The sequence below is a fragment of the Lynx canadensis genome, chromosome A2 (genome assembly GCF_007474595.2).
Source record: "Lynx canadensis isolate LIC74 chromosome A2, mLynCan4.pri.v2, whole genome shotgun sequence".
NCBI lineage: Eukaryota > Metazoa > Chordata > Mammalia > Carnivora > Felidae > Lynx > Lynx canadensis.
Window position 1 is genome coordinate 127007193 of NC_044304.2, and position 24462 is coordinate 127031654.

Below are 24462 nucleotides of genomic sequence, written 5' to 3' on the forward strand. Positions count from 1 at the left end.
AAGGAAAGAGAATGGCAAGGAATGAGAATGTGAAATCCATTAAATGTATTGCCTTTTGAGAAAATATTTAATTTTTTATTTAAACTGCCAAGACCGCAGTCTTTGCTTCCTTAGACTTTTAATTTAATTTCAATGAATGAAAACCATTTTCTTACGTAATTAGAATATTAAATTATTGTTATTCTCTCTAACCACTTCTCACGTCATTTAACGAAAAAGTTTTCAAATCCCTGTCCATTCACAACTGAAATTTTACTTGAAATAGAGTTAAATACGGTGTTACTATACTCCTTCTTTTCTTCAAGTTCTAGAGTTTTAAAAAAATTCTTCCAAAACAAGTTTCATTCATTCATTTCACACAAAGGTATTACGGTCTTCCTCTGTGCCAGGCCCTGAGGATAAAGTCATGCAGAAAGCTGTGGTTCCAGCCTCCTACGACTCATGGTCTACTGGGAGCCAGTAAAAAAAAACACAAAGAATTCACAAAAATGGGGTAAGTGTTTGCACAAGGACAAACACAAGATCCAAGGAGAATGGAGAGCAGAAGAAATCACTTAACTTCTTACCAGTGAGGTTGGGGAGGGCTGAACAGAGGCGATACTGGTTCAACCAATCTTCAGAAGCTATTTTTCCCACCATTTGAAAGCACAGGTGTATAGCATGAGGGGAAGAAGCCCTTAACCATGGGACCAGTGACACTCCACTCCCTATGACATCACTTAACCTCCCCAAGCCATTGTATCCACCCCTCCTGACCAGTAATAGCAAGACAGTCTGTTCTGTTCTGGAAAGGATTTCTGGAGATCAAAAGAGATAATGTGGATGAAAGCACAATACAACCTCAAGGAATTTGCATTCAGAACAGCACGTTTTTAGAGCAAAAGAGGCTCTAACAACAGACAAGCAAGGCAATTTGGATGTAGGAGAGAAAGGCCTGCCATAATCCAGTATGAGTTAACATTTTTGTTAAGTATGAAAAATCCACAAAACCCAGTATCTTCAGATTTGAACTTACTTCTCTAGAACTTTTATCCTAGAAAGACAGAACACAGCAATTTGTTCTTCACATTCATCATTCACTGCTTACGTTTCCTTGGCTTTCTCATCTACAATCGTTTCTTTTCTTTTTAGCATTTCGTACCACTGACTGAGGCTTCCTCTTCTAGTAGTTCCCATTAATCATCTCCTTTGGCTTTATGCCCTTACATAAGGGAAGAGAATTCAGAGGTCTGTTGAGAAGGCCCCTGGTTCTCAATCAGCTCTTGTCTGAAATAAATATGTATCATGTAAGCATTCGATCTCTGGGGCACCCAATTCCAACACCCTCATTTGAAAATCTAGGGGCTTTTCTGTGCCCTTTGATTCAAGGCAGTATCTCCCAGAAGACACTGATTAACTTCAAAAGGAAAAGAACTTCACGGTGAGTGGACCCAGCAGATACCACCTCAACCATGTAACCAAGGTCAACACCACCATTAATAACACATGTCGACATCATGTACCCCGATACAATGTGCTGAGTGAGAAAGGTATGACACTACTTCTCTGGCATTCCTGCCAAAAGTGCATAACCTTAATGTAACCATCAAATACCAAACAAATCCCAAATAAGGGACACTCTACAAAATAACTGACCAGTAGTCTTCAAAACTTTCTGTCATGAAAGACCAGGAAAAACTGAGGAACTGTCGATCAGAAGACTCTAAGGAGACATGACAGCTAAGTGCAATGTGGGATCCTGGGTCAGGCCCTTAGACAGATAAAGGACATTAGTAGAAGAAATGGTGAAATCAAATAATGGTAATAGTACCACTGTTAATTTCCTAGTTTGGTAACTGTACCATCACTATGCAAAATGTTAACCTAGGGGAAGCTGCATGAAGGGCATTTGGGGACATTCTGTACTGTTTTTTACAATTTTTCTGTAAGTCTACCATGATTTCAACATGGATTAAAATAACAAGGTTTAAAAAATTCAAGTGACTCTTCTGGATTTTGCTTTGACTTTCCAGCTTTTGCACAGATTCTCTGAAATTCTTTATTTTACATAACCCTTCCCAGAAATCTATACTTATAAAGTAAATTTATAAGGGAACGGCGCCCCCCTTCCCTTCAGGGAACGGCGGGGGCTCTTCTGCCCTCTGTTCCCACACCAAGTCCACCTTGCCCATCCCTTCATTACCTTCCTCCTAAAGAAGGAGAAATCAATCCCAGAGACATTTACTGCACCATGATTACAAGTGAGCTTGACTTAAGAAGCATGGACCCAAGCACACCTCCTTCTCTTATATCCCTGCTTCAAACCCAGGTATGCAGGAAATCAATATGCTTTCCCTCTTTCCCCTTCCCTGAATACCTGATTGAGGGCAGAGAAGGTTGACAAAGGATAGAAAAAACTCTACTTAGGTCTTGAGAATAACTGAATCCTGTCCAGGGACTCCTAAGGGACTGCTTCTGTAGTGTAAACAATGTGATTCCTTGATTTCCCTTGACTGTGGGTTCTCACATACACACCCTTATGATCCTGGTGGGGAGACAATGTCATCTTCACATAGAAGTTAGGTGCCCAGACCCCCACATGCATAATATTTTCAACAACCACATCTATCTTTTACACAAATAACCATAAGAAACAACTATAACATATCCTCAAAGCAGAGCAAAATATCTATGAAAGTAATTTAAGCCCTGAAAAAACAATCTGCATTACCTTCTTAATAAACGCCACTGAAAACGTATCCCAGGATACTATTCCATGGTCCATCAGCTCAACAAAGGCTGTCAGGGTGAAGGACAGCATGTCTCCAAAGCTGGAAAACACAGAGAAGATTAATGGAGATGGAGAGCTGAGCAGAAGAACAGACACACAAGTGAGAAAGCTTTAAATAAGTGGATACAGAAGAATTATAAAAGATCATTGAGACACAGCTAGGCCTCAGGAAACTTCTTAAAAAATGTGAGTCAACGGAAAGGAGGAAGGTGGGTTTTATGGAATAAGCCAGGGCCTCAGTGGGACAGACCTGGGCTCTCACAGATTCTCACTCTGGTGAACTATGTCATACTGGGCAGTTCACAAATCTCTCTGAGCCTCTGTCTTAGCTGAAAAACTGAATAGTGATACCTATTTAATCACAGGGCTGCTTGTAGAGCACTTAATCACATGTGTAGTATATAAGCATTCAGTAAATGATAACTTAAAGAAAAGCTTTTCAGCAAATGAAAGTTAGAGTAACCAAGAGAGGGCAATGTGCTTCTTTTATTATTCACGGTATCTAATAATTAGAAATAATTCTATTAAGAGTATTAGCGCTTTGCACAGGATTTGAGTGGTCTGTGTGTGTGTGTGTGTGTGTGTGTGTGTATGTGAGAGAGTGTGTGTGTGTCAGTGCAGACACACACACAAACACATAGGCACAAATATATATGTAAGTAAGCATATTCATTTCTGTTACCCTGGACAGCATTTTATTAATAGTCTTTATAGAATATCTGTAGAAATAATGACTGTTTGCTATAGACTTGCTGTGATTTGGAAGGCTATAGGAAGGGTCTAATGTTTGAGTTAGAAATCAAAACAGATATGAGACAAACAGTTCCACCCATGACCCTTATCAGACAATATCCTAGTTTCTAATGCGTTCAAAACCACACTCAACAGACACTCAGAATCTTTTAGAGAAACTCACCTCTACTGTAAATCATCATCATAATAAACGTTAACTCTCAAGATAAGTACTGTCTTCAAGTACATTGAATTATGCCCATCAGGATTTCTGCATACTATGCAAGCTCACAGATTCATGTGCTTGATTTTTAAAAAATATAGTTCAGAATTTGAATCTGTAAACTCATATGTACAATTGCTACACTACAAAGTCTCACAGAATGTTTAGATTGAATTTTCCCATCTATTCTCAGTTAATAGTATAGAAAACAGGCTCGTGTTTCTTTTTTGTTTGTGTATGTATGTATGTATGTATGTATTTTGATAGACAGAGAGAGCAAGCAGGGGAGAGGCAGAGAGAAAGGGAGAGAGAGAGAATCCCAAGCAGCTTCCACAATGTCAGCGCAGAGCCCAGCGCAGGGCTTCAACCCACAAACTAGAAGATCATGACCTGAGCTGCAACCAAGAGTCGGATGCCTAACCAACTGGGTCACCCAGGTGCCTGAGGCTGATGTTTCTTTTAAAACGGCTTCATATGGGGCGCCTGGGTGGCTCAGTCAGTTGAGCAACCGACTTTGGCTCAGGTCATGATCTCACGGTTTGTGATTTTGAGCCCCACTTCGGGCTCTGTGCTGACAGCTCAGAGCCTGGAGCCTGCTTCTGATTCTGTGTCTCCCTCTCTCTCTGCCCCTCCCCCACTCATGTCTGTCTCTCTCTGTCTCAGAAATAAATAAACGTTAAAAAAAAAAGTAAAATGGCTTCATAATTTCCCTTCCTCCCAGTTCTCTCAGCCCAGCCTCAGTAATGGCCTTGGGAATTCTGCATCACTTTCCAAGCTGTGATGCAAGAAAGAAACCTACAGAAGAGACAACGGCTCTCAGAAGACCATGATCCAAAGCTTCCAGAGATCAGAGATGATGAGATGCAACAGATAAAAATAGACAAAAATGATTATGTGTGCAGATTCAGGAGTCAGATAGCAGTTTTCCCCTCCAATTCTAAGTGGGCAAGCTACTGATACATTCTGTGCCTCAGTTTCCTCATTTATTAAAAATGATGGTGGTGGGGCATCTAGGTGGCTCAGTCGGTTAAGCATCCAACTCTTGATTTCAGCTCAGGTCATGATCTCATGGTTCATAAAATCAAGCCCCATGTTGGGCTCTGGACTGAGCATGGAACCTGACTGAGATTCTCTCTCTCTCTCTCTCTCTCTCTCTCTCTCTCACTCTCGCTCTCTTTCTCCCTCTTCCCCTCTCTCTGCTCATGCACGCTCTTTATTAAAAAAAAAAAATCAGTGGTGGTGGTGGTGGTAGTGATCACTCAGGATTTCTGGGGAAATAGAACAAGCTACCACACTTTAAGCTCTTCGAACAGTGTGTGGTGTATATATATAGCAACATGTGAGTGTTAGCTATGATCATTATGCAAAAGTGATCTTCTAGAAAGATAAGCAAAGCCCATGATCTTCAAATGTTTGCCTTCAAATATTCTCTGTCCTTGGAGCCAGGGTTGAGGGGGGGGTGGAACGCAAGGAAAGCCAACCCATGCAGGCCAGAAATACTTTTTTTCAAAGGCTTCTCTGACTCACAGACTGGCAATACTAATCTTACAGGGGCCCCTTACATGGCGTGCCCCCCAAAGTAAGTCCCAAACCAGAAAACTCAAACTTACTTGAAGGACAGAACCAAAAAAAAAAAAAAAAAAAAAGTAGAGGGATGAAAAACGTGTTAAAAAGAGGAGAAAGAAAGGTCAAATTTTAAAAAAGAATTCCAGAAATGACTCATTCTACAGACAATGAATGACAAAATCCAGACATTAGCTTGAGTGAAATTAAAAAAAAAAAAAAAGTAAATTGCATCAGGAAAATAAGAGAGCCAGGTATAAAAACAATTAGCAAGATTTATTAATAGAGTATGTTGGTATCAGTATTACTGTGAAAACATTATTACATAATAATGTATAGTATTAGTAAACAATATTACCTAATGTATTATTTACCGTATCATTATCAGTAAACACTATTTGCTAATTTATTTTCCTTTTTACTTAAAAGAGCGGAAAACAAACATATAATAGTTGCCATTTGCTTATACCTGGCATGTTAAAAGATCTCAACCGCTCAAAGTCCCCATACACATGACATTGGAGAACGGCACCCATGGCCTCCATACAGGCAACACTGCCTCACTGTTGTCACTAACAGCATGAGCAGTGGGACAGGCAGTGACAAAGGAAAGCACACATTCTTGGAATCAAACTTGTCTTTATATTCCCTGGAGCTAGTTGAGGCTGAGAATAGAGATAGTATTAGTCTTCCTTAACTGCCTTAGAAACAAGAAATAAATTATATTTATGCTCTCTAATTATCTGAAGGAAAAATGACTCTGTCCCCTGCTCAATGGGCCCATAATCCAAGTGGCCTGAGTAACATCTAGGATTGTCCTGCTTCCTCCAATGCTCTAGAACTCTGCCCACAGACTTCTCAGACAGGCTGCAAGGACTTGAGAGAAAAGACGGAGAGAAAGTGTATCATTTGGTTTTCAAATCTCCAATCTGCTTTTGGGGCCAGGATTTTAATCTCCATGGTTGTTAAGGAGGTGGAGCACCATTTCTGCCACTGCGATAGGCCTTTATGTGCTTTGTAGTTTCCATTAGTGTGAACGGCTGGTAAGTGAGAGAAGCTTCTTTCATATCACACACCAAGGTGTCCATGGCAGGGATCGCTCCCTTGGTCCATCTAATAACACTTTATATACATGTTATATTATTGATATTCATATTTTGTAGAAATATTATCTAATAACATTTTATTTATACACATCATATATTTTAACATATTCTATATATTCTATAGATATTCTATATATTTTATATCTATATAAAAATATATAAAATCTATAGATATTCTATATCTATATCCCCTCAACCCTGGCTCCAAGGACAGAGAATATTTGAAGGCAAACATTTGAAGATCATGGGCTTTGCTTATCTTTCTAGAAGATCACTTTTGCATAATGATCATAGCTAACACTCACATGTTGCTATATATATACACCACACACTGTTCGAAGAGCTTAAAGTGTGGTAGCTTGTTCTATTTCCCCAGAAATCCTGAGTGATCACCACCACCACCACCACCACCACCACTGATTTTTTTTTTTTAATAAAGAGCATGCATGAGCAGAGAGAGGGGAAGAGGAGAAAGAGAGCGAGAGTGAGAGAGAGAGAGAGAGAGAGAGGGAGAGAATCTCAGTCAGGTTCCATGCTCATATATATATATCTATAGATATTCTATATATTTTATATATTTTTATATAGATATAAAATATATAGAATATCTATAGAATATATTCTATATATTCTATATATCTAACATATTCTATATATTTTTAGACCGTATATAGTCGGTTATACTATAGAACAGAACATATATATCCTATTTAATATATTCTATATAACATATGTATGTTATTAGATATATTTATACATGTTATGTATTACAATATAAAAATATATATACACATGCAAATATAATATAGCATATATATAGTGCATATATAACATAAATATAATTCATTACGACTGGTTGCTGGATGGCATACTAGGTTTCCATGAGGGAGGATTTTTTTTTGAAGGAGAATTTTTTTAAAATTCAACCTCAAACCCTCAGTTGCAAGGAGAAGATGGCCATCCTAAAATTTTATTACATTCCAAATCAAGGAACTCAATCACCTAATTTCAAATGATGCAGGTATAAAAGCCCTTATTGAACCCTGACATAGATGTTTAGTCTCACTCCTAGAGGACTTGACTTACGCTCCAAGGAGAGAAGGCAGGAGCCAAGGCTCTGAAATCAATGCCGCGTGCACAAGATCAAGGCTAAAAGGGTTACAAATATAAAGCAAGCACATGGCACGTGCAGAAGCACTTTTATTTGTTTGGTTTATTTGTTTTTTATAAAGTGCTAAGCTAAAGATTTTGCAGTACTGACTGCCACAGATTAAGCCGACTGCAAACTACATGCTGGTCGAGAGCTATGTCACAGCCAACACACCATGTGTGCTGGAATGATTCAACTAAATGTTTCTCATCAACTCAGTAGAGACCATCTTCATTCCAACAAAATTCAGCCAATCTTGAAGCATTTCAATTTAAGCTGCTAAATTTATAAAAGAACAGTGCTTCCAAATGTTTTGATTGGGTGCCAGGCAGAAGTGGAGAAGAGATGCAAGTAAAGGCCACTTTTAAAGTTTTTGGTAAGTCATACTCAATATATCCTTAATTCCCAAAGTTAATGAATATAGTTCTGTCCTGCCCTTTGAATTTCTCCAAATGTTTTTTTTTTTTTTGTATGTGGTAAAAAGTATATACATAAAAGGTTATAAATTTATAAATCACCCTGTAGACATTCCCTTGGCCTTCAGATCATAGCATGAATGTGCCAACGTTCTTTTCACTCCTTTGGTAAAAATTTAACTGTGGATCAATTCTGGAATCTATTCTGTTTCTTTGATCTGTCTTTCCCCTTATACCAATATCACACTGTGTTAATAACTTTATAGTGAGTCTTGAAGTCAGTTAATGAAATCCTCCAACTTGGTTCATCTTTGTTGTTTTTTCAAAACTATTTTGGCTACTCTAGGTCCTAAACATTTCTTTTAAATTTTAAGATTGGTTTGCAATTTCTTTTTAAAAAAATAATATTGCACTGAACTTACAGATTAATTTGGAGAGAACTGCTATCCTAACAATGTGTGTGTCTTCCAAGAAACGGTATATTCTCTACTTATTTAGGCCTTCAATTTCTTTCAGTCATGTATTTGTCAGTGAAGAGATGCTACATGTCTCTTGTTAAATTTATTCCTAAAAATTTTATAATTTTTGCCACTTTGTAAATAGAAATTTTCAAAATTTCATTTGGCTATTAATGCATACCTATACATCACTTTTATACACTGATGCTGTATCCTGAAACCTTGCTAAATTCAATTATGAGATCTAAGACTTTCTTTATAGATTTACAATTTTCTACACAGATAATCATGTCTTCTATGGTTTTACTTCTTCCTTTACGATTATTATGTCTTTTCTTTCTTTCTTGATTTATTGCTATAGCTAAAAACTCCAACACAATGTAACAGAAGTGCAAAAAGCAAACACATTTGCTTTATTCCCAATCTTTAAAAGGGCAGAAGTTAGAAGGAATTCAGTATGCCAACATTAAGTATGATGTGTTTGTTTGTTTGTTTGTTTGTTTGTTTTTTAGTAGATGCTCATTATCAGGTTGAGGAAGTTCTCTCTATTCCTAGATTGCTAAGAATTTTTATGAATGGATGCTGGATTTTATGAAGTGCTTTTGCTGTATCTATGAATTATTTTCTGTATCTATTAAGATCATTTTTCTCTTTAAGCCCTCTCCTTTGTTTTACTAAACACTGAATCACAGTGACTGCTTTTCAAACATTGAGTGATTTCTGGGATAAACTTTCACTGGCCACAATGTATTATCCTTTTTATATATCATTTGATTATATTTGTTAATATGCTGCCGGGGATTTTTGCACCAGTGTTCATTAGTCTCATTAGCTGGCACATTTGGTATCTAAAGATTAAAATTTATTGGCATAAAGTTATTCATAACATTCTTTTATTTCCCTTTAATTTTCAGTGTATTCTGTAGTGATATTCCCTCTTTTATTCCTAGTATTGACAATTGGATTTTTCTCTTCTTTTTTCCTACTAAATATTTTCAAATAATCTGTTCTAGTTTTAATTTTCTCTATTATTTATGTGTTTTCTATTTCACGGATAGTTACTCCTTTTATTCCCTCCTCCCACTTATGTAATTCACACTTATTTATTCTACCTTTTTAAGGTAAAAACTTAGATCACTGATTTTTCTTGACCATTCTTCTTTTCCAACATAAGCACTTAAGGATATAATTCCCCTCTACACACTGCTTTAGCTGCATCCACAAATTTTGTTTTGCTATATTATATTTTATTATCATTCAGTTAAAAATATACTGCAATTTCACCTGGGTGCATTCCTTGACTCCTGGGTATTAAAGAAGTATGTCTTTTAATTTCCAAACATCTGAGGCTTTTCCGCATATTTATTGTTCCTGATTTAAAATACAATTTCCTTGTGGCCAAAGAATGTAATCTGTATAATTTCAATCATTTGAAAATTCTTGAGACTTTTTACAGCATAGTATATGGTCTGTTTGGTGAACATTACACATACACTGAAAAGAATATGTATTCTGCTATTGTTGAATGTGATGCTCTCTATATAAATGGTGACCCAAGATATTTTACAATGTTGGTCGAATCTTGTCTACCCTTACTGATTTTGCCAGTTTTCCTATCAATGAGAAGACAGTGTTAAAATCTCCAGCTATTGTTAAGGATTTGTCTTTTTTTTTTTTTTTTTTTTTTTTTAATTTTTGAGAGACAAAGAAAGGCAGAGCACCAGTGGGGGAGGGGCAGAGAGAGAGGGAGACACAGAATCCGAAGCAGGCCCCAGGCTCTGAGCTGTCAGCACAGAGCCCAACACGAGGCTCGAATTCATGGACTGTGAGATCATGACCTGAGCTGAAGTCGGATGCTCAACCGACTTAGCTGGGGCACCACCCAGGTGCCCCACGGATTTGTCTATTTTTCCCTTTAGCTGTCACTTTTTGCTTCATGTATTTTGAAATCTTATATTAGGTACATAAGCATTTAACACTTTTATGTATTCCTAATAACGCAACCATGTTTTATTATGAATTATTTTTATCTCTGACAAAATATTGTCTTGAATTGTTATTTTGTCTGCTACTGATAAAACAACTAAGTTGTATTATTATTCGCATTTGGGGCACCTGGGTGACTCAATCAGTTAAGCGTTCGACTCAGGTCATGATCTCACAGTTTGTGGGTTCGAGCCCCGTGTCGGGCTCTGTGCTGAATGCTTGCTCAGAGCCTGGAGCCTGCCTCAGATTCTGTGTCTCCTTCTCTCTCTGCCCCCCCCCCCCACTCGTGCTCTGTTCCAATGTCTCTCAAAAATAAATAAATGTAAAAAAAAATTTATTATTATTCACATTTACATGTATGTATTTTCAAGTTTTGAACTACATGCACCTTTGTATTTATAATACATTTCTTATAAATGGCACATAGCTGGGTCATGCTTTTTCAAATATGATCTGAAATATTTTAATTGCAGTGATTAGTCCATTGAAATTTAATTTAATTATTGATATGATTAGGTTTAGGCCAATCAATTTATCATCTGTTTTCTGTTTGTCTCAGCTGTGTTTTGTTCTGTTTCTCTTTCCTTACCTTCTTTTTTGCAAATATTTTTTATAGTCCCTTTTAATTCCTCTATTGGATTTTGCATTATACTTCTTTTAGCTTTGTATGGCCATATGCCTTTTAAAGAAATATGAGGGCCACCTGGGTGGCTCAGTCGGTTAAGCATCAGACTTTGTCTCAGGTCACGATCTCACGGTTCCTGACTTCCAGCCCCGTGTCGGGCTCTGTGCTGACAGCTCAGAGCCTGAAGCCTGCTTCAGATCCTGTGTCTTTTTCTCTCTGCTTCTCTCTCTCTCTCTCAAAAATAAATAAACATTTTTACAAATGTAAATAAATATGAGAAATTTTAAAGACAAAACTGTATTTTGTCTTTTCTAGTTACCCACATATCGATAATTTCCAGTGTTGCTCACTCCTTCATGTAGAGCCCAATTTCTATCTAATGCATGTCCCTTCAGGCTGGAGAACTTCCTCCATATTTCCTGTAGTGTATGCCTGCTGATGATGAACTATCTTAGTTTTCCTTTATCTAAAAGTGTTTCTATTTCACTTTCATTTTCAGAAGATAGTTTTACTAGATAAGAATTCTGGTTTGACAAGTTTTTTGTTTTTTGTGGGGTTTTCTTTGTTTTTGGTTTGGTTTGTGTGGGGTTTTTTTTGTTTTTTGTTTTTTTGGTTTTTTTACACTTCTAAAATATTGCTCTCTGGCCTCCACTATTTCTAATGAGAAATCAGCTCTCATTCTTATTCTTACTCTCTTAATGTAGTAAGTTGTTTTTCTCTGGCTGCCTTCAAGGTATCCTTTTTATCTTTAAACTTCACAAGTCTGACTATGATGTTTCCAGGTATAGTTTTCTATTTATTCCAGTTAGGATCTACACTGAGCTTCCTAGCTCTATAAATATATTTTTCAACAAATTTTGAAACTGTCATTATTTCCTCAAATTTTTTTCTGGTCTCATTCTCTCTTTCCTCTCTTTCTGATATCACAATTAGGTGTATTTTAGACCAATTATTTCTATTTCACAGGTCAATTACTATTTATTTTACCTATTCTTCAGATTGGGTGATTTGAAATGATTCATCTTCAAGGTTATTGTCTCTTCTTCCATCTTCAACTCCCATACAGTGAATTTTTCATTTTAAGTATTATACTTGTCAGTTCTATAATTTCCAATTGGTTATTTTTTATGGTTTCCATTTCTCTGCTAAGACTCCTCATCTGTGCACTCATTATACTAATACTTTCATCTTCTAATATATTTATAAGCATTGCTTTAAAAATCTCCATTAGCAGAGCACTTGGGTGGCTCAATCAGGTAAGCCTCCCACTTTGGCTCAGGTCATGATCTCATGGTTCGTGAGTTCAAGCCTCGCTTCGGGCTCTGTGCTGACAGCTCAGAGCCTGGAGCCTGCTTTGTAATCTATGTCTCGCTCTCTCTTTGCCCCTCCCTCCCTCCCTCCCTCTCTCTCTCTCTCTGTCAAAAATAAATAACATTTTTAAAAGTCTCCATTAGCTAATTCCAACACCTGGGTCACCTCAGGGTCAGTTTCTACTATCTGCTTTATTTTGTTCTTAAGAATAGGTCATCTTTTCTTGTTCTTCATTTATCTAGTAATTTTTTTTATTTTATTTTTTTTTACATTTATTCATTTTTGAGAGACAGAGAGAAACAGAGCACAAGTGGGGGAGGGGCAGAGAGAGAGAGAGGGAGACACAGAATCTGAAGCAGGCTTCAGGCTCCGAGCTATCAGCATAGAGCCTGACATGGACCTCGAACTCACAAACCACAAGATCATGACCTGAGCCAAAGTCAGATGCTTAACCAACTGAGCCACCCAGGCGCCCCTAGTAATTTTTGTTATATTCTGAACACTGGGAATAAAAGATTGTCAAGTCTCAAAATCCAGTTCTGTTTTTCTGAGACTGTTTTGTTAGAGCAGAAATTAACCCAGCTAGAATCAAACTCCAAATTCTGCAAAGAGCAGCAGTTTAAATCTCTTCTCAATTCTCTCCACTCCCAGTAGATGTTTTTACCAGGTCCTTTGGGGTTCTCACACACATACACACTCACACATGTACATTCATGCTTCTGATTTGGGCAGATTTTATAGGTGGATCTATACGAACCTGTAGAAATGAGGTCTCCTACCCTCTGAGCTTCTCTTCTTTCACAGATTGCCCCCAGTAATCTAGCTGCTCTGCCAGCCCCCAAACTATATCCTCTCAGTAACTTACCAAGACTAAGGCTGACTGCTGCCCCGTGCTAACTGGATGAGCGGGTACCCTCAGGCAACAGCTACAAACACACAAATCTCATCTGAGACCCATTATGTTCTTTCAAGGACTGACCTCCCTCTTTCTGTCTGCTTTGGGGGGTTATCCAGTTCCTTCAAGTAGTTGCTTTTAGGTGTTTTTGTTCACACTACTTTGTCCAGATTTAACCACTTTTATCTGTATTAAGTCTAATTAAGACATTCCACCATTACCAGAACGAGGGCCCTGAGCACTGACTTTGTCTACATTTGATAAATGAAAATCATGGTTAATGTGTAATCCCACTTCCAGCATCCCTACATACCAAGTGATTAAAACTATTGGCAAATAAACTTTAAGAAATTATTTTGGCTTCAGAGCCCCCAACTTCCTCTACATTGGCAAGTTGCATGAGGTTGTTAAAGAAAAACTTGGTTTGATCCCAGCTCCATTACCTGATTTTAACCTCTGCATCAAGGCAATAATTCTCATTATACTGATCTTGTGTGTCAGATATGAGTGTGTAAAAGTAATGAATGTAAACACTGAGACAGTGCCCAGAACAAACTCTCATGAAAGATGGCTTCTGCTTCCATTACCATTAAGTGTTTCCACTATCGCAAACATATATCTCAAAATAACGTTTAAAAAAATTTACCCTCAAATCTCAGTAGTACCTTTTACTTCATTAGAATTTAATAACTGAAGAGAATGTATGCTTTTTTCTATGTGGGAAGGGTAGGGGAAGATGACTGACTTGAGACCAGTATTGAACACTGAAGTGTCAGAATTTTCTCCGAGGGCTTAAAAAATAAGGTGCACGTTTTCAGATACTGTTCAGTCTTGCTTCTCAAATTGAAATTATCTGCTTAACAACTTGGTGAAATGGAAATTTGTTCTGCCTACTGTAGAGAGTTTGCTAGGCCCCGTTTGGATTCACCCTGTTTAATGGATAAGAAAGGCAGTGAGGGGGGGAAAACTCTAAGAAAGAAGTTCTGAGATCTCCATACACAATTAACATGCAATTCGCTTGACAGATGACTACTTTCTGAGACTCAAAGTAAATAATTTTCATTCCATACTTCAATCCTGAATGTTTTTTTAATGTGTATCTTTTTCATAGTAAATCATTGAAGAAAATCAAAGACTTTTGACTTTGAACATCACATAGGCCACAAAAAAGAAGTTTTTGTTTAAAGTAGTACATAAAATTATGCCTAGCCTTGCTCTAGGAGAAGGAGAGCAATTCTGATGTAATCATTTTGTGGCCGCAAACATAAAATATCCTTTCTACCACAAAGCAAAAAAATGGGAAATAAATGTTTGAAAAACCTGTTAATAAGAACATGAAACAAAGAATAAAAAATCACTTACTTAAAATATCTAGATGCATAGTTATACAATCAGTCAGAGGACAGGGTTTAATTATGCAAAGAAGAAGGAAGTGTTACATCATCTGTATTAATTGATTATAAATTCTTACCAAGGCTTCATGATCTTCTGCAATTTCTGGTATCGTCTGCAAAATTTGAAAACAACCATGTGAGGAGTATGTTTGAAAGCAATAATTTTTACACAAAGAATATATCTTGAAGAGAGCTCAGGATTAGATATAGGGAAGATTTAACTGCCATGATGTACAAGACTTTATTTATTTCAAAACATTATTCAAAGTACCAAATTGGTATTCTCTAATGATAAGAAACAACCAAAAGGCAGAGATTAAACTACTGCAACCAACCTACTGCATTTACTTGAATAAAGGCAATAAGAACATTCCATTTTGATCAAAATGGGTAAACGTTTGATGAAAAAAAGTAGAGCCCAAAACTAGACCAGTTCTTAAGCATATGCCAAACAATGAAGAAATAATTATCTTTCTTTGGGAAAATGCCCACTAATTCTATTTTCCCTTTTCTTGAGAAAAGATTGCTTCTTTGAAAAAAAGACATCGTAATAGACTCCAATAGTTTTGGACAACAGATGGAACTCTGTGATGGCAGCCTGCAAAAAAGTGTGCAATAGACAAATCTTGTCTGCAAGAAAGGACAATCATGCTTCTTAAAAACCTGGGGTCAAGAAGATAAGGAAACAAGTGATGTTCGTCCTATCAAACCACTTCCCATCCCTCCAGTCTGCCAAATATCTGTGGCTCTAGGTATGTTCTTCCCTGTTTGGAATACCCTTTCCCTCTAACCAACGTGTCCAACTAGCTAAGTTCTACTCCAAATTCACCAGATTCTCGGCTCCTCTGGGAAGCCTCCCTGACCTCCGATTTCCCCCACATGACCAGACTGAAAGTGGGACTCACATCTGCACTCACTGAGAAACACCAGCTGTATGACTTTGGTAGGGCACCTCACTGTCTTTCCAGCTTTCTGAAGGCAGGGGCTTGACACTGTGACTCACTACTACAATGTCAGGCACATGCAGAGCAGATACTTAGTAAGTGGTTGATGAATGATTTGGCTCTTCAGATGAAGTTAAGTTTCATTTTCATCCACATAAAATGTAACCACTTGAGAAACCTAACTGACCACAAGGAGATCAGATCTAGTCTCTGGTAAAACTGGGGGTCAGGGGTGGGGGTAAAAATGTATACAGCCATCTTCTTCTTCTTCCTCCCATCCCTTTCCTTTATCTGTCTTTAAAAAAAATTAGCTTCCTTCCCACCCTCCTCCTTCAAAAAGCCACTGGGAAGAGTGAAAGTAGTAGGTGGTCACAGGCGGGCAGACCTAGGACACTACTGTCCACTAAAAGGAACTGAGCTCCTTGTAAAAATGACTCCTTGGGGCGCCTGGGTGGCTCAGTCGGTTGAGCATCCAACTTCAGCTCAGGTCATGATCTCACGGTCCGTGAGTTGTAGCCCCGCGTTGGGCTCCATACTGTCAGTTCAGAGCCTAGAGCCTGCTTCAGATTCTGCGTCTTCCTCTCTCTCTGCCCCTCCCCTGCTCACGCTCTGTCTCTCTATATCAGAAAATGAATAAACGTTAAAAAAATTAAAAAAAAAAAAAAGACTCCTGATGGGACTGAGACAAGGAAAGATCTAGATAACCCTGGAACACGTCACTGCACCAGAAAGTAATGAATGCTCAAAAAATAATGGGAAGGACAGGACAGGTCAGAAGGACAGCCAAATCTGGGACAAACCAAGCACCAAAATAAATAATAATAGTGACAGATTATAGCTTCCTGAATTAAACAGGACTGAATGAGTCCATGTTGTTTGAAAGACTGGTGTGCTGGTATTGTTGTAGAACCAAATCTGTGGGGGAAAACATACCAACCTGATTTACACTGTTTCCCATTTTCTGTGGTGTAACTACCCAAAAGAAAACAAAAACAAAAATAAAAAACAAACAAAAAACTGTTACAGTAGAGACATCTGGAAGGCACTATTATAAGGGTCTTAAGTCAAAGTGAACACGAGTAACAAGACAAAAAGACATCATGTGCCATCAATAGGTTGCAATGAAAAAAAACAAAACCACACACAAACATCTCTAATATTCCAGACAAAGACGTATCATATGGGTTTACAACAGGAAAACAATACGGGATAAACATGTAGAAACAAAAATTCTGTTCCAATGGAAAACTGTACAGTGTCCGTTGCAAACTCTTCTGAATTAGCAGATTCCAGCCCTGTTGTCTCTAAGTTGTAGGTAACTGATGAATATATATACTTTGATCTGTCATGCAGTGCTCTAATGGACTTCCTCCTTGCAGGCGGAAATCCAGGTTGTCTCCATTTGCAATTCATTTCACCAACCCTTTGCTCCATATAAATCGGTGCCCTTTTGACTTTTCCTTTGAAACTGTTAGAGCATCTGCCTCATTCCCTCACGTCACATGAGTAAGATGTCTTAACATATGTTCATTTTTATATCTGTATGAGAGCCATGCTTTTATCTTTTTCTTAAAAGCACCTTTAATGAATTACCTCTTAACAAACCCAAATTGAAGGATATTCTAAAAGTGGCTGATATATAATCTCAAAAAGTGCCAAAATCATGAGAGAAAGGGAACCACTGAAGAATAGTTCCATGGTGGGTGGGGGAGGTGGGCGCCTGGGTAGCTCAGTCTGTTAAGCATCTGAATTTGGCTCAGGTCATGATCTAATGGTTCGTGGGTTCAAGCCATGCATCAGGCTCTGTGCTGACAGCTCAGAGCCTGAAGCCTGCTTCGGATTCTGTGTCTTCCCAGCTCTCTCTGCCCCTCCCCCACTCATGCTCTGTCTCTCTCAAAAATAAATAAACATTTAAAATAAATAAACATTTATTTATTTTCTCAAAAATAAATATTTAAATAAATAAACATTTAAAAATAAATAAACATTTAAAAAACTTTTTAAAAAAGGAATAATTCCATAAGGAAAAAGATCAGGAAACAAGAGGAAAGTTGGTGCAAGGCGCTACCTGGAGTTAGATATCTGTATTAAAGGACACAACAGACACAAGTGTTCAAACTTGATCTTGCAACTCTTCCATTTAGTAGGGGACCCTTCAGTTAACTAAACAAGGAGGCCATTAACTGAGGTGGCCATAAGGCCAGAAGCCTCTAGAAGCACACCAAAATCTAAGCCTGTAAATGCTGCGGGGTCACACACACACACACACACAAATAAAAACAAAAAACCAAAAACCAGTATCTAAGAACAACCAATCAGGAACACCCAATGAGGCTTTAAGCTGCAGCCAGTCAAATAGGTGCTTTCCTTCCACCTCTTCTCTCTAAAAGTCTTTCCCCTGCCACAGGTGCAACAGAAACCTAACCACTTCCAGTTTGGCACTGACAGCTTCCAACTGATTTTTGGTCAAATAAATTCTTAAAAATTTTCATATGCCTCAGTTTATTTTTTAACAGCACTGGTTCAAAATAAACGTGTATGTGGGGTGTGTGTGTGTGTACGTGTGTGTGTGTGTGTGTGTGTATATAATACATAAACCTACCAGTACAACTTTTCAAGATAGCTTTCTGGCCTAGTGCCTGAACACCTCTAGGTTTTTATATGTGTTCCCCCTGCTATAGCAGACTCTGGCCCTCGACAGTTCTCCCTGACCAGTGTTTCTTCTCAGCCTCCTCACTTTTGATTCAGATTAAGCATAAAGAGAATGGTAACTTTTCGTTGTTGATGTCTCTGGCTGAGGTTCTCTCCTCTCTTTCTTTCTCTCTTTCTCAATATACTCATTTTTAAAATAAACATGCCCAAGGGGCACCTGGGTCACTCAGTCAGTTAAGCATTTGACTCTTGATTTTGGTTCCGGTCATAATCTCAGTTGTGAGACTGAGCCCTGCATTGAGCCCCACATTGGGCTCCACACTGGGTGTGGAGCCTGCTTAAGATTCTCTCTCCCTCTCCCTCTGCCCCTCCCCAGCTTACATGCACTCTCTCACTCCAAAAGAAAGAAAGAAAGAAAGAAAGAAAGAAAGAAAGAAAGAAAGAAAGAAAGAAAGAAAGGAAGGAAGGAAAAGAAGAAACATGACCAGAAAGAAATGGTTCTAGAAAGGCTGCTGTTTCAGAGTGGCCAGAGGCCTCTCACCTGAGCTCAAGGTATGGCATTCTGTTTCCTAGAAGAAGATAATCTCTTCCTTAAAACAGGCTGCGTGACCCCTTCTCATTTCCATTTCCAGAGTGATGCTGGATAGCTAGTTTGTGCAAGTCAAATGTCCCTGTTAGTCACTCTCTGGAGAATGTAGAGTCCCACCTCCCTCTATATTCCCATCAAGCAGAATGTGTGGAAGAATGTGTTGTTCAGCCTTTAAGGTCAGGGGCTCCTGGGGGTGCCCAACCCAAGGTGTCTTCTTCGTAACGGAGAGTGTCCAGATGGGCAGGCCTTGATCCCCTTGGAACACTGGCTGTGCAAGGAGGGAAAGGTTGCAGAGAGCTGTTGAGCTACGTTGCTGTGCTATCAAAGCTTGAGGCACGGAGATCCCAGCAGCAGACTCTTTGTCCAGTTGACTGCTTCTGATCTCCTTATTTTTAAGTTCCCCCAATAAACCTGTGCACCTCGATCACTCTCTCCGGATCTTTTCTTTGGCCTCACCAGACCATCACCCACCCCTGACTTAGAGTCTGCTGGTCTATGACTGCACAATTGGACAAAGACCAGAGACAAACTTAGAGCAGTTGGAAGGGGGAAGATCCAGTTTAAGGAAATTTCTGCCACACAATGGCTGACAAAGCACACGATGATTGACCCCTCTGATTGTGATGTAAATCTCTGGCGGGGCCCCAGGAGGGCTGTTCCAGTTGGAACTCCCTGAGCTCTGCTGAGTGCAGGCTCCAAGAAATCAGGCAGAAGGATGTGGGGAGACTGGGCAGCCTTCACAGCTGGGGCCTACAGAGCACACAGAGCATTTTCTCTTTGGTCCTGGGAGCTGCTTGCTCCTCCCTGGGCCTCATGTCTAAGGTGAAGTGCAGGGCATGCACTCTGCGACCTGTGCTTAGCTTCCAGTCACTGAGTCACTGACAATCTGGCCTGGCTTGGACCTTCCAGAACAGCCAAGGTTTATAAGGGACATCGAATTCTTAGAAACAAGAGTATAAGTTAGAGCTGATAATCTATGTCCATGGAGGTTAACAAAGTTACTTTCAAAAAACAAAGTCATGTTTTGTGTGAAGACAAAACATCAAAAAAAGGTCACACATAGTCCCCACCCCCTCGCCCCCAGAACACCTCTTCCCATTTGCCTAACCTGGTGTCATAAATATTCAGCACTCAAATAATACACACTTTGCCAAATGACTAAAATCTGTAAATCCATTGTCAACTGTGGGTGGTAGGCAATATCAGAGCCAAGACATCATTCAGGTGCTTAATTCAAGTCATACATCAATTTTCACATCTCCTAAGGAATGGCTACAGCTCTTACTCTGGCCAGGAGAAAATGGTTTGACTAATGAAAGTTTCATATGAAACCGTCTGTCTGTTAATGAATGATGACAACAAATCTCTTATAAATGAAAACACACAGAGCTATACATACATCTGTGTCATATGTATGACAGATTGGGAAGGGGACTAATAATTATACAGTTCACATTGTTTATTTTTATGACAATTACCTAAGAGTTTTACATATCTTTAAAATAACTATGGGACTCTTTCCACTGTTCCTAATCCCGCCAAATTTTGGAGAAATGACTTGAACCAAAAAAAAAAAAAAGCGCTTATAAATTCCCCAGATTAGTGAGAACCCCTCCGCTATCTCACTACTATTTTTCTTAGGAAAGCTAGAATCCCTAAGGGAACCCCAGCCCAGTTTTGGCCAGGGTGTTAGAAATGGACATATTTCTACATGAGTGGTAAAGTATAAATGAGGACGTTTCAGTGGGCTTCGGGCTGTTCTCACTTTAAAACAGCTTTAAAATGTGTATATCCTCCAAATCAGGAATTGTACTCTAACAAAGTAATTTAAATACTCACAAAGATTTTACTAGAAGAATAGCTGATTAGAGAATGTTCACAATCATGAAAAAACTCTGAAAACAATACAAATGTCCAACAATTGTGGGATGGTTGACTACACTGTGCACATCCTTCAAATTATTAAGTTGTATATCAACTGTACTTAAAGTTTAAGTGAAACAATATACAAATGACAAAAATGATAAAGGAAATCATATTAATGACATGGCAATGTTGTTAGGTACAAAAAGCAGGCTACAAAGGTATGAGCATTATAATTATTCTACTTTTGTAATAAAGTAATTATATATTCTACTTTTGTAATAAAGCCTGTGCATGTGTGTGTGTATATAAAAGAAAATACAAAAAGGGTATATACCACAATGTTAAAAAGGTCCCTCGAAAGGCAGGTTACAAATGATTCTTATTTTCCTCCTTCTGCTTACTTATATTTATTTTTTAAATATATACATATATATACATACATACACACACACACACACTTTTTTTTTTTTAACTAAGGAGAGAAAGCTAATTCAAAAAACTGTCTTGAGGTCTTTGTAAATACATAAATTTAACTTTTTCAGTCTCTTGACTTTTCTGCCCAGGGTGGTGCTACAGCTTACTCATATTCCAACAGCATAATTTTCCTGTCACATTGCCAAGTGGGAAGGAAACTATAAGAATCCTGCCCTTTCATTCTTGGAAATGTTCCCCCTGTTCTTCTGACTGTTTAACACTGGAAAGACACAGGACAAACTGTCCCACTGTCTGTGTGCACAGAGGCATAGACAAAGAACACGGTGTTTTATTGAAAGCCAAAGAAAAGCAGTGTTATTCGCTACATGGGATTTGGAGTTGCAGGTATGATTTTTTCTTTCAAATAAAATAAAATATATCATCTGAACTTTTTTTATTGAGACGTCATTGGCATACAATATTATGTTAGTTTCAGGTGTACAACATAGTGATTCCACATTTGTATACACTGTGAAATGATTACCACAGTAAGTCCAGTTACCATCTGTCACCATACAAAGCAAATACAATATTACTATGTTCCCCCATGCTGTACATTACATCATTGTGACTCATTTGTTTTATACTTGAAAGTTGGTACTTGATCTCCTTCACCCACTTTGCCTACCCTCCAAACCTTCTCCTCTCTAGCAACCACCAATCCATTCTCTATAACTCTAAGTCTGGGTTTTGTTTTGTTTTTTAGATTCCACGTGGAAGTGAAATCACGTAGTATCTGTATTTCTCTGTCAGACTTATTTCACTTAGTATAATACCCTTTAGGTCCATCATGTTGTCACAAGTGGCTGAGTAGTACTCCATACATCTCCTATCTTCTTTGTCCATTCTTCCGTCAGTGATCAGTGGATACTTAGGCTGCTTCCATATTTGGGCAATTGTGAATAATGCTGCAATAAACATAGGAATGTGTGTATCTTTTCAAATTAATGTTTTCACTTTCTTCAGATGGATACCTAGTAGTTGAATTACTGGATCATACGGTAGTTTTGTTTTTAATGTTTTGCGGAACCTCCATGCTGTTTTCCAGAGTGGCTGTACCAATTTACATTCCCACCAACCATTCACAAGGGTTCACTTTTATCCACATGTTCTCCAGCATTTGTTATTTCTTGTCTTTTTGATAACATTCTGCCAGGTGTAAGTTAACATCTCACTGTGTTTTTGTGAATTTGCATTCCCCTGATGATGAGTTATGTTAAGCATTTTTTATGTACCTGTTGGCCATCTGTATGTATACTCTGGAAGAATGTCTGTTCAGATCTTCTGACCATTTTTCAACTGGGTTGTTTTATTGAGTTGTATGAGTTCTTTATATGTTTCAGATATTAATCCCTTGAAAAATCTTCAATACCCATTTTTTAGTAAACACTGTCCATTCCTGAAATTTCCTTCCCTGAAACCATTTCCTTGCTCAGATTGAGCTAACATTGAGAAGTTTCCTCACAACTTCATTTGCTTCCACACCTATGTCTCAAGCTTAAATTGGGAATAGAATTTCAAAATTCCACAAGGATGGAAAAATTCAATTCAGGTATTAATCACTGCATTCTGCCAAAGTGACACTCTCCATTGCTCCTTTGTTGCTAATTTTGCCCGATGGCCCCTCCTGGCACCAACGAGGGAGACCTTTAAAAGCTCAGCCTTGAGTAACGACAAGCAGGTGAGTAATCTTTGAATCTCATTATAGCTCAAAGTAAAGAGAAAAATTCCAGCTGCATTTCTTCAATGTTTCCTAAAAATTTCCACAGGTCCTGCTTCACAAAACCTCTGCCTTGCCCAGCTGGAAATCTGCCCGGAAGTCATGACCAAATGCCTTCCAAATTGCAGGATCCATTTAATTTGTACAGTTTCTATTCCAAAAGTTTCCTGTTAATTAATGAATGTCTTGCTAGAAGTTTAATTGAGAAGCCAGGTTTCCTTACAAGAAAAAGGTCTTTCTCTTTTGTTTTTAATCTGAGCAGAAGACCTGAAAAATAGCTGTGCAACAAACGAGCAGCTCTAAGATGAGTCGCAGGACCCAGCAGAAGGAAGCAGGGTGCCTCCTCCCTCCATCCCCCGAAGTAGCAGGGCTTTGAACTCATATAAGATGGTGAGGAGGACACTGAAGATGATCCAGAGAGATATCATTCCTTCCCATAACATAGTGTGATGGGACAGTGTAAGAGATCAATGCAAATGAGAACTCACCCAAGATCTGGCCTTGAATCATTTGTGTGTCTGAAACCTGGCTGCATGGAACAAATCAACATGGCTTCTGGATTATAAATAATTAAAATGCTAATTACTTTAATACGCTTTTTTAAAGCAGGAATTCAATTACTGTAGTTCACATAAAGTACATTCAGTGTCAACATTCTCTCGGGTTATACATGTGCAACATGGATATACAATTCAGACGTGCCATCCTCAATCCTCATTCTGAGGATTAGTGGTTCTTTTGGGCCCCCCTTGAGGTCAAGATGGGTTACAGAGTAAGGCAATGATACAGACAATAAGTAATAATTTAGACAAGACAAATACATGGCATCAGTTTTTACTCTTTTCCTTTTCAAGAAGAAAGGGCAGTGTCCCCTTAATGAGTGTTATGGGCTAAACTGTGTCCCTTCAGAATTCATATGTTGATTCCCTGACCCCCAGCACCTCAGAATGGGACAGTATTTAGAGACAAAGCCTTTAAAGAGGTGATTAAGTTAAAATGAGGCCATGAGGGTGTGTCCCAATCCAATCTGACTGGTGTCTTTATAAGCAAAGGAAATTTGGACATACAGAGAGATCCTAGAAATAAGCGCACACAGAAGAAAGACCACATGAGGGCACAGCAGGAAGGTAGCCATCTGCAAATCGAGGAGACCTCAGAGGAAACCAACGCTGCCAACACCTTGATTTCAGACTTCCAGCCCCCCTAACTAAGAGACAATAAATTTCTGTTGTTTAAGCTACCCAGTCTGTGATATTTTGTTATGGAAGCACTAGCAAACAAATATAATGAGAAACTAAAATACTGGCGCTCCTAGCATGCATTTTTCCTCATTGTCAAAATCTATAACTGCCGCCCTTGGGGGTCTCAGAGCTCTGCCTCAACCCTCTATTCAGGGTGCAAATCACATGGACCCCTGGTTTCAGTGTATTTCACATTGTAATTGTAATTATGATCACAATTCTGCAAAACCTGGAGGTATTAACACAATAGCATTCTGAATATTCAAGAGCTTAAGCCCCTAGAGACCTAGATCTGTGGTAGAACCGCCTAATATTAGCAGGTTACATTACAACTGGCTCTAGTACAT

The 24462-nt window shown here is 38.4% G+C and overlaps 1 protein-coding gene across 3 annotated transcripts in view; it reads right to left on the bottom strand.

The window, feature by feature from the left end:
* The window catches only part of ELMO1 (engulfment and cell motility 1), a 530926-nt gene that overhangs the window by 342178 nt on the left and 164286 nt on the right, over positions 1 to 24462 (bottom strand). For all 3 annotated transcript variants that reach the window (XM_030308230.3, XM_030308233.2, XM_030308232.2), the window contains exons 7-8: positions 14707 to 14742; positions 2711 to 2810 (exon numbers count right to left, since the gene is read on the bottom strand). In XM_030308230.3, the coding sequence (XP_030164090.1) occupies positions 2711 to 2810; positions 14707 to 14742 (136 nt within the window). The remainder of the gene's footprint in view (positions 1 to 2710; positions 2811 to 14706; positions 14743 to 24462) is intronic.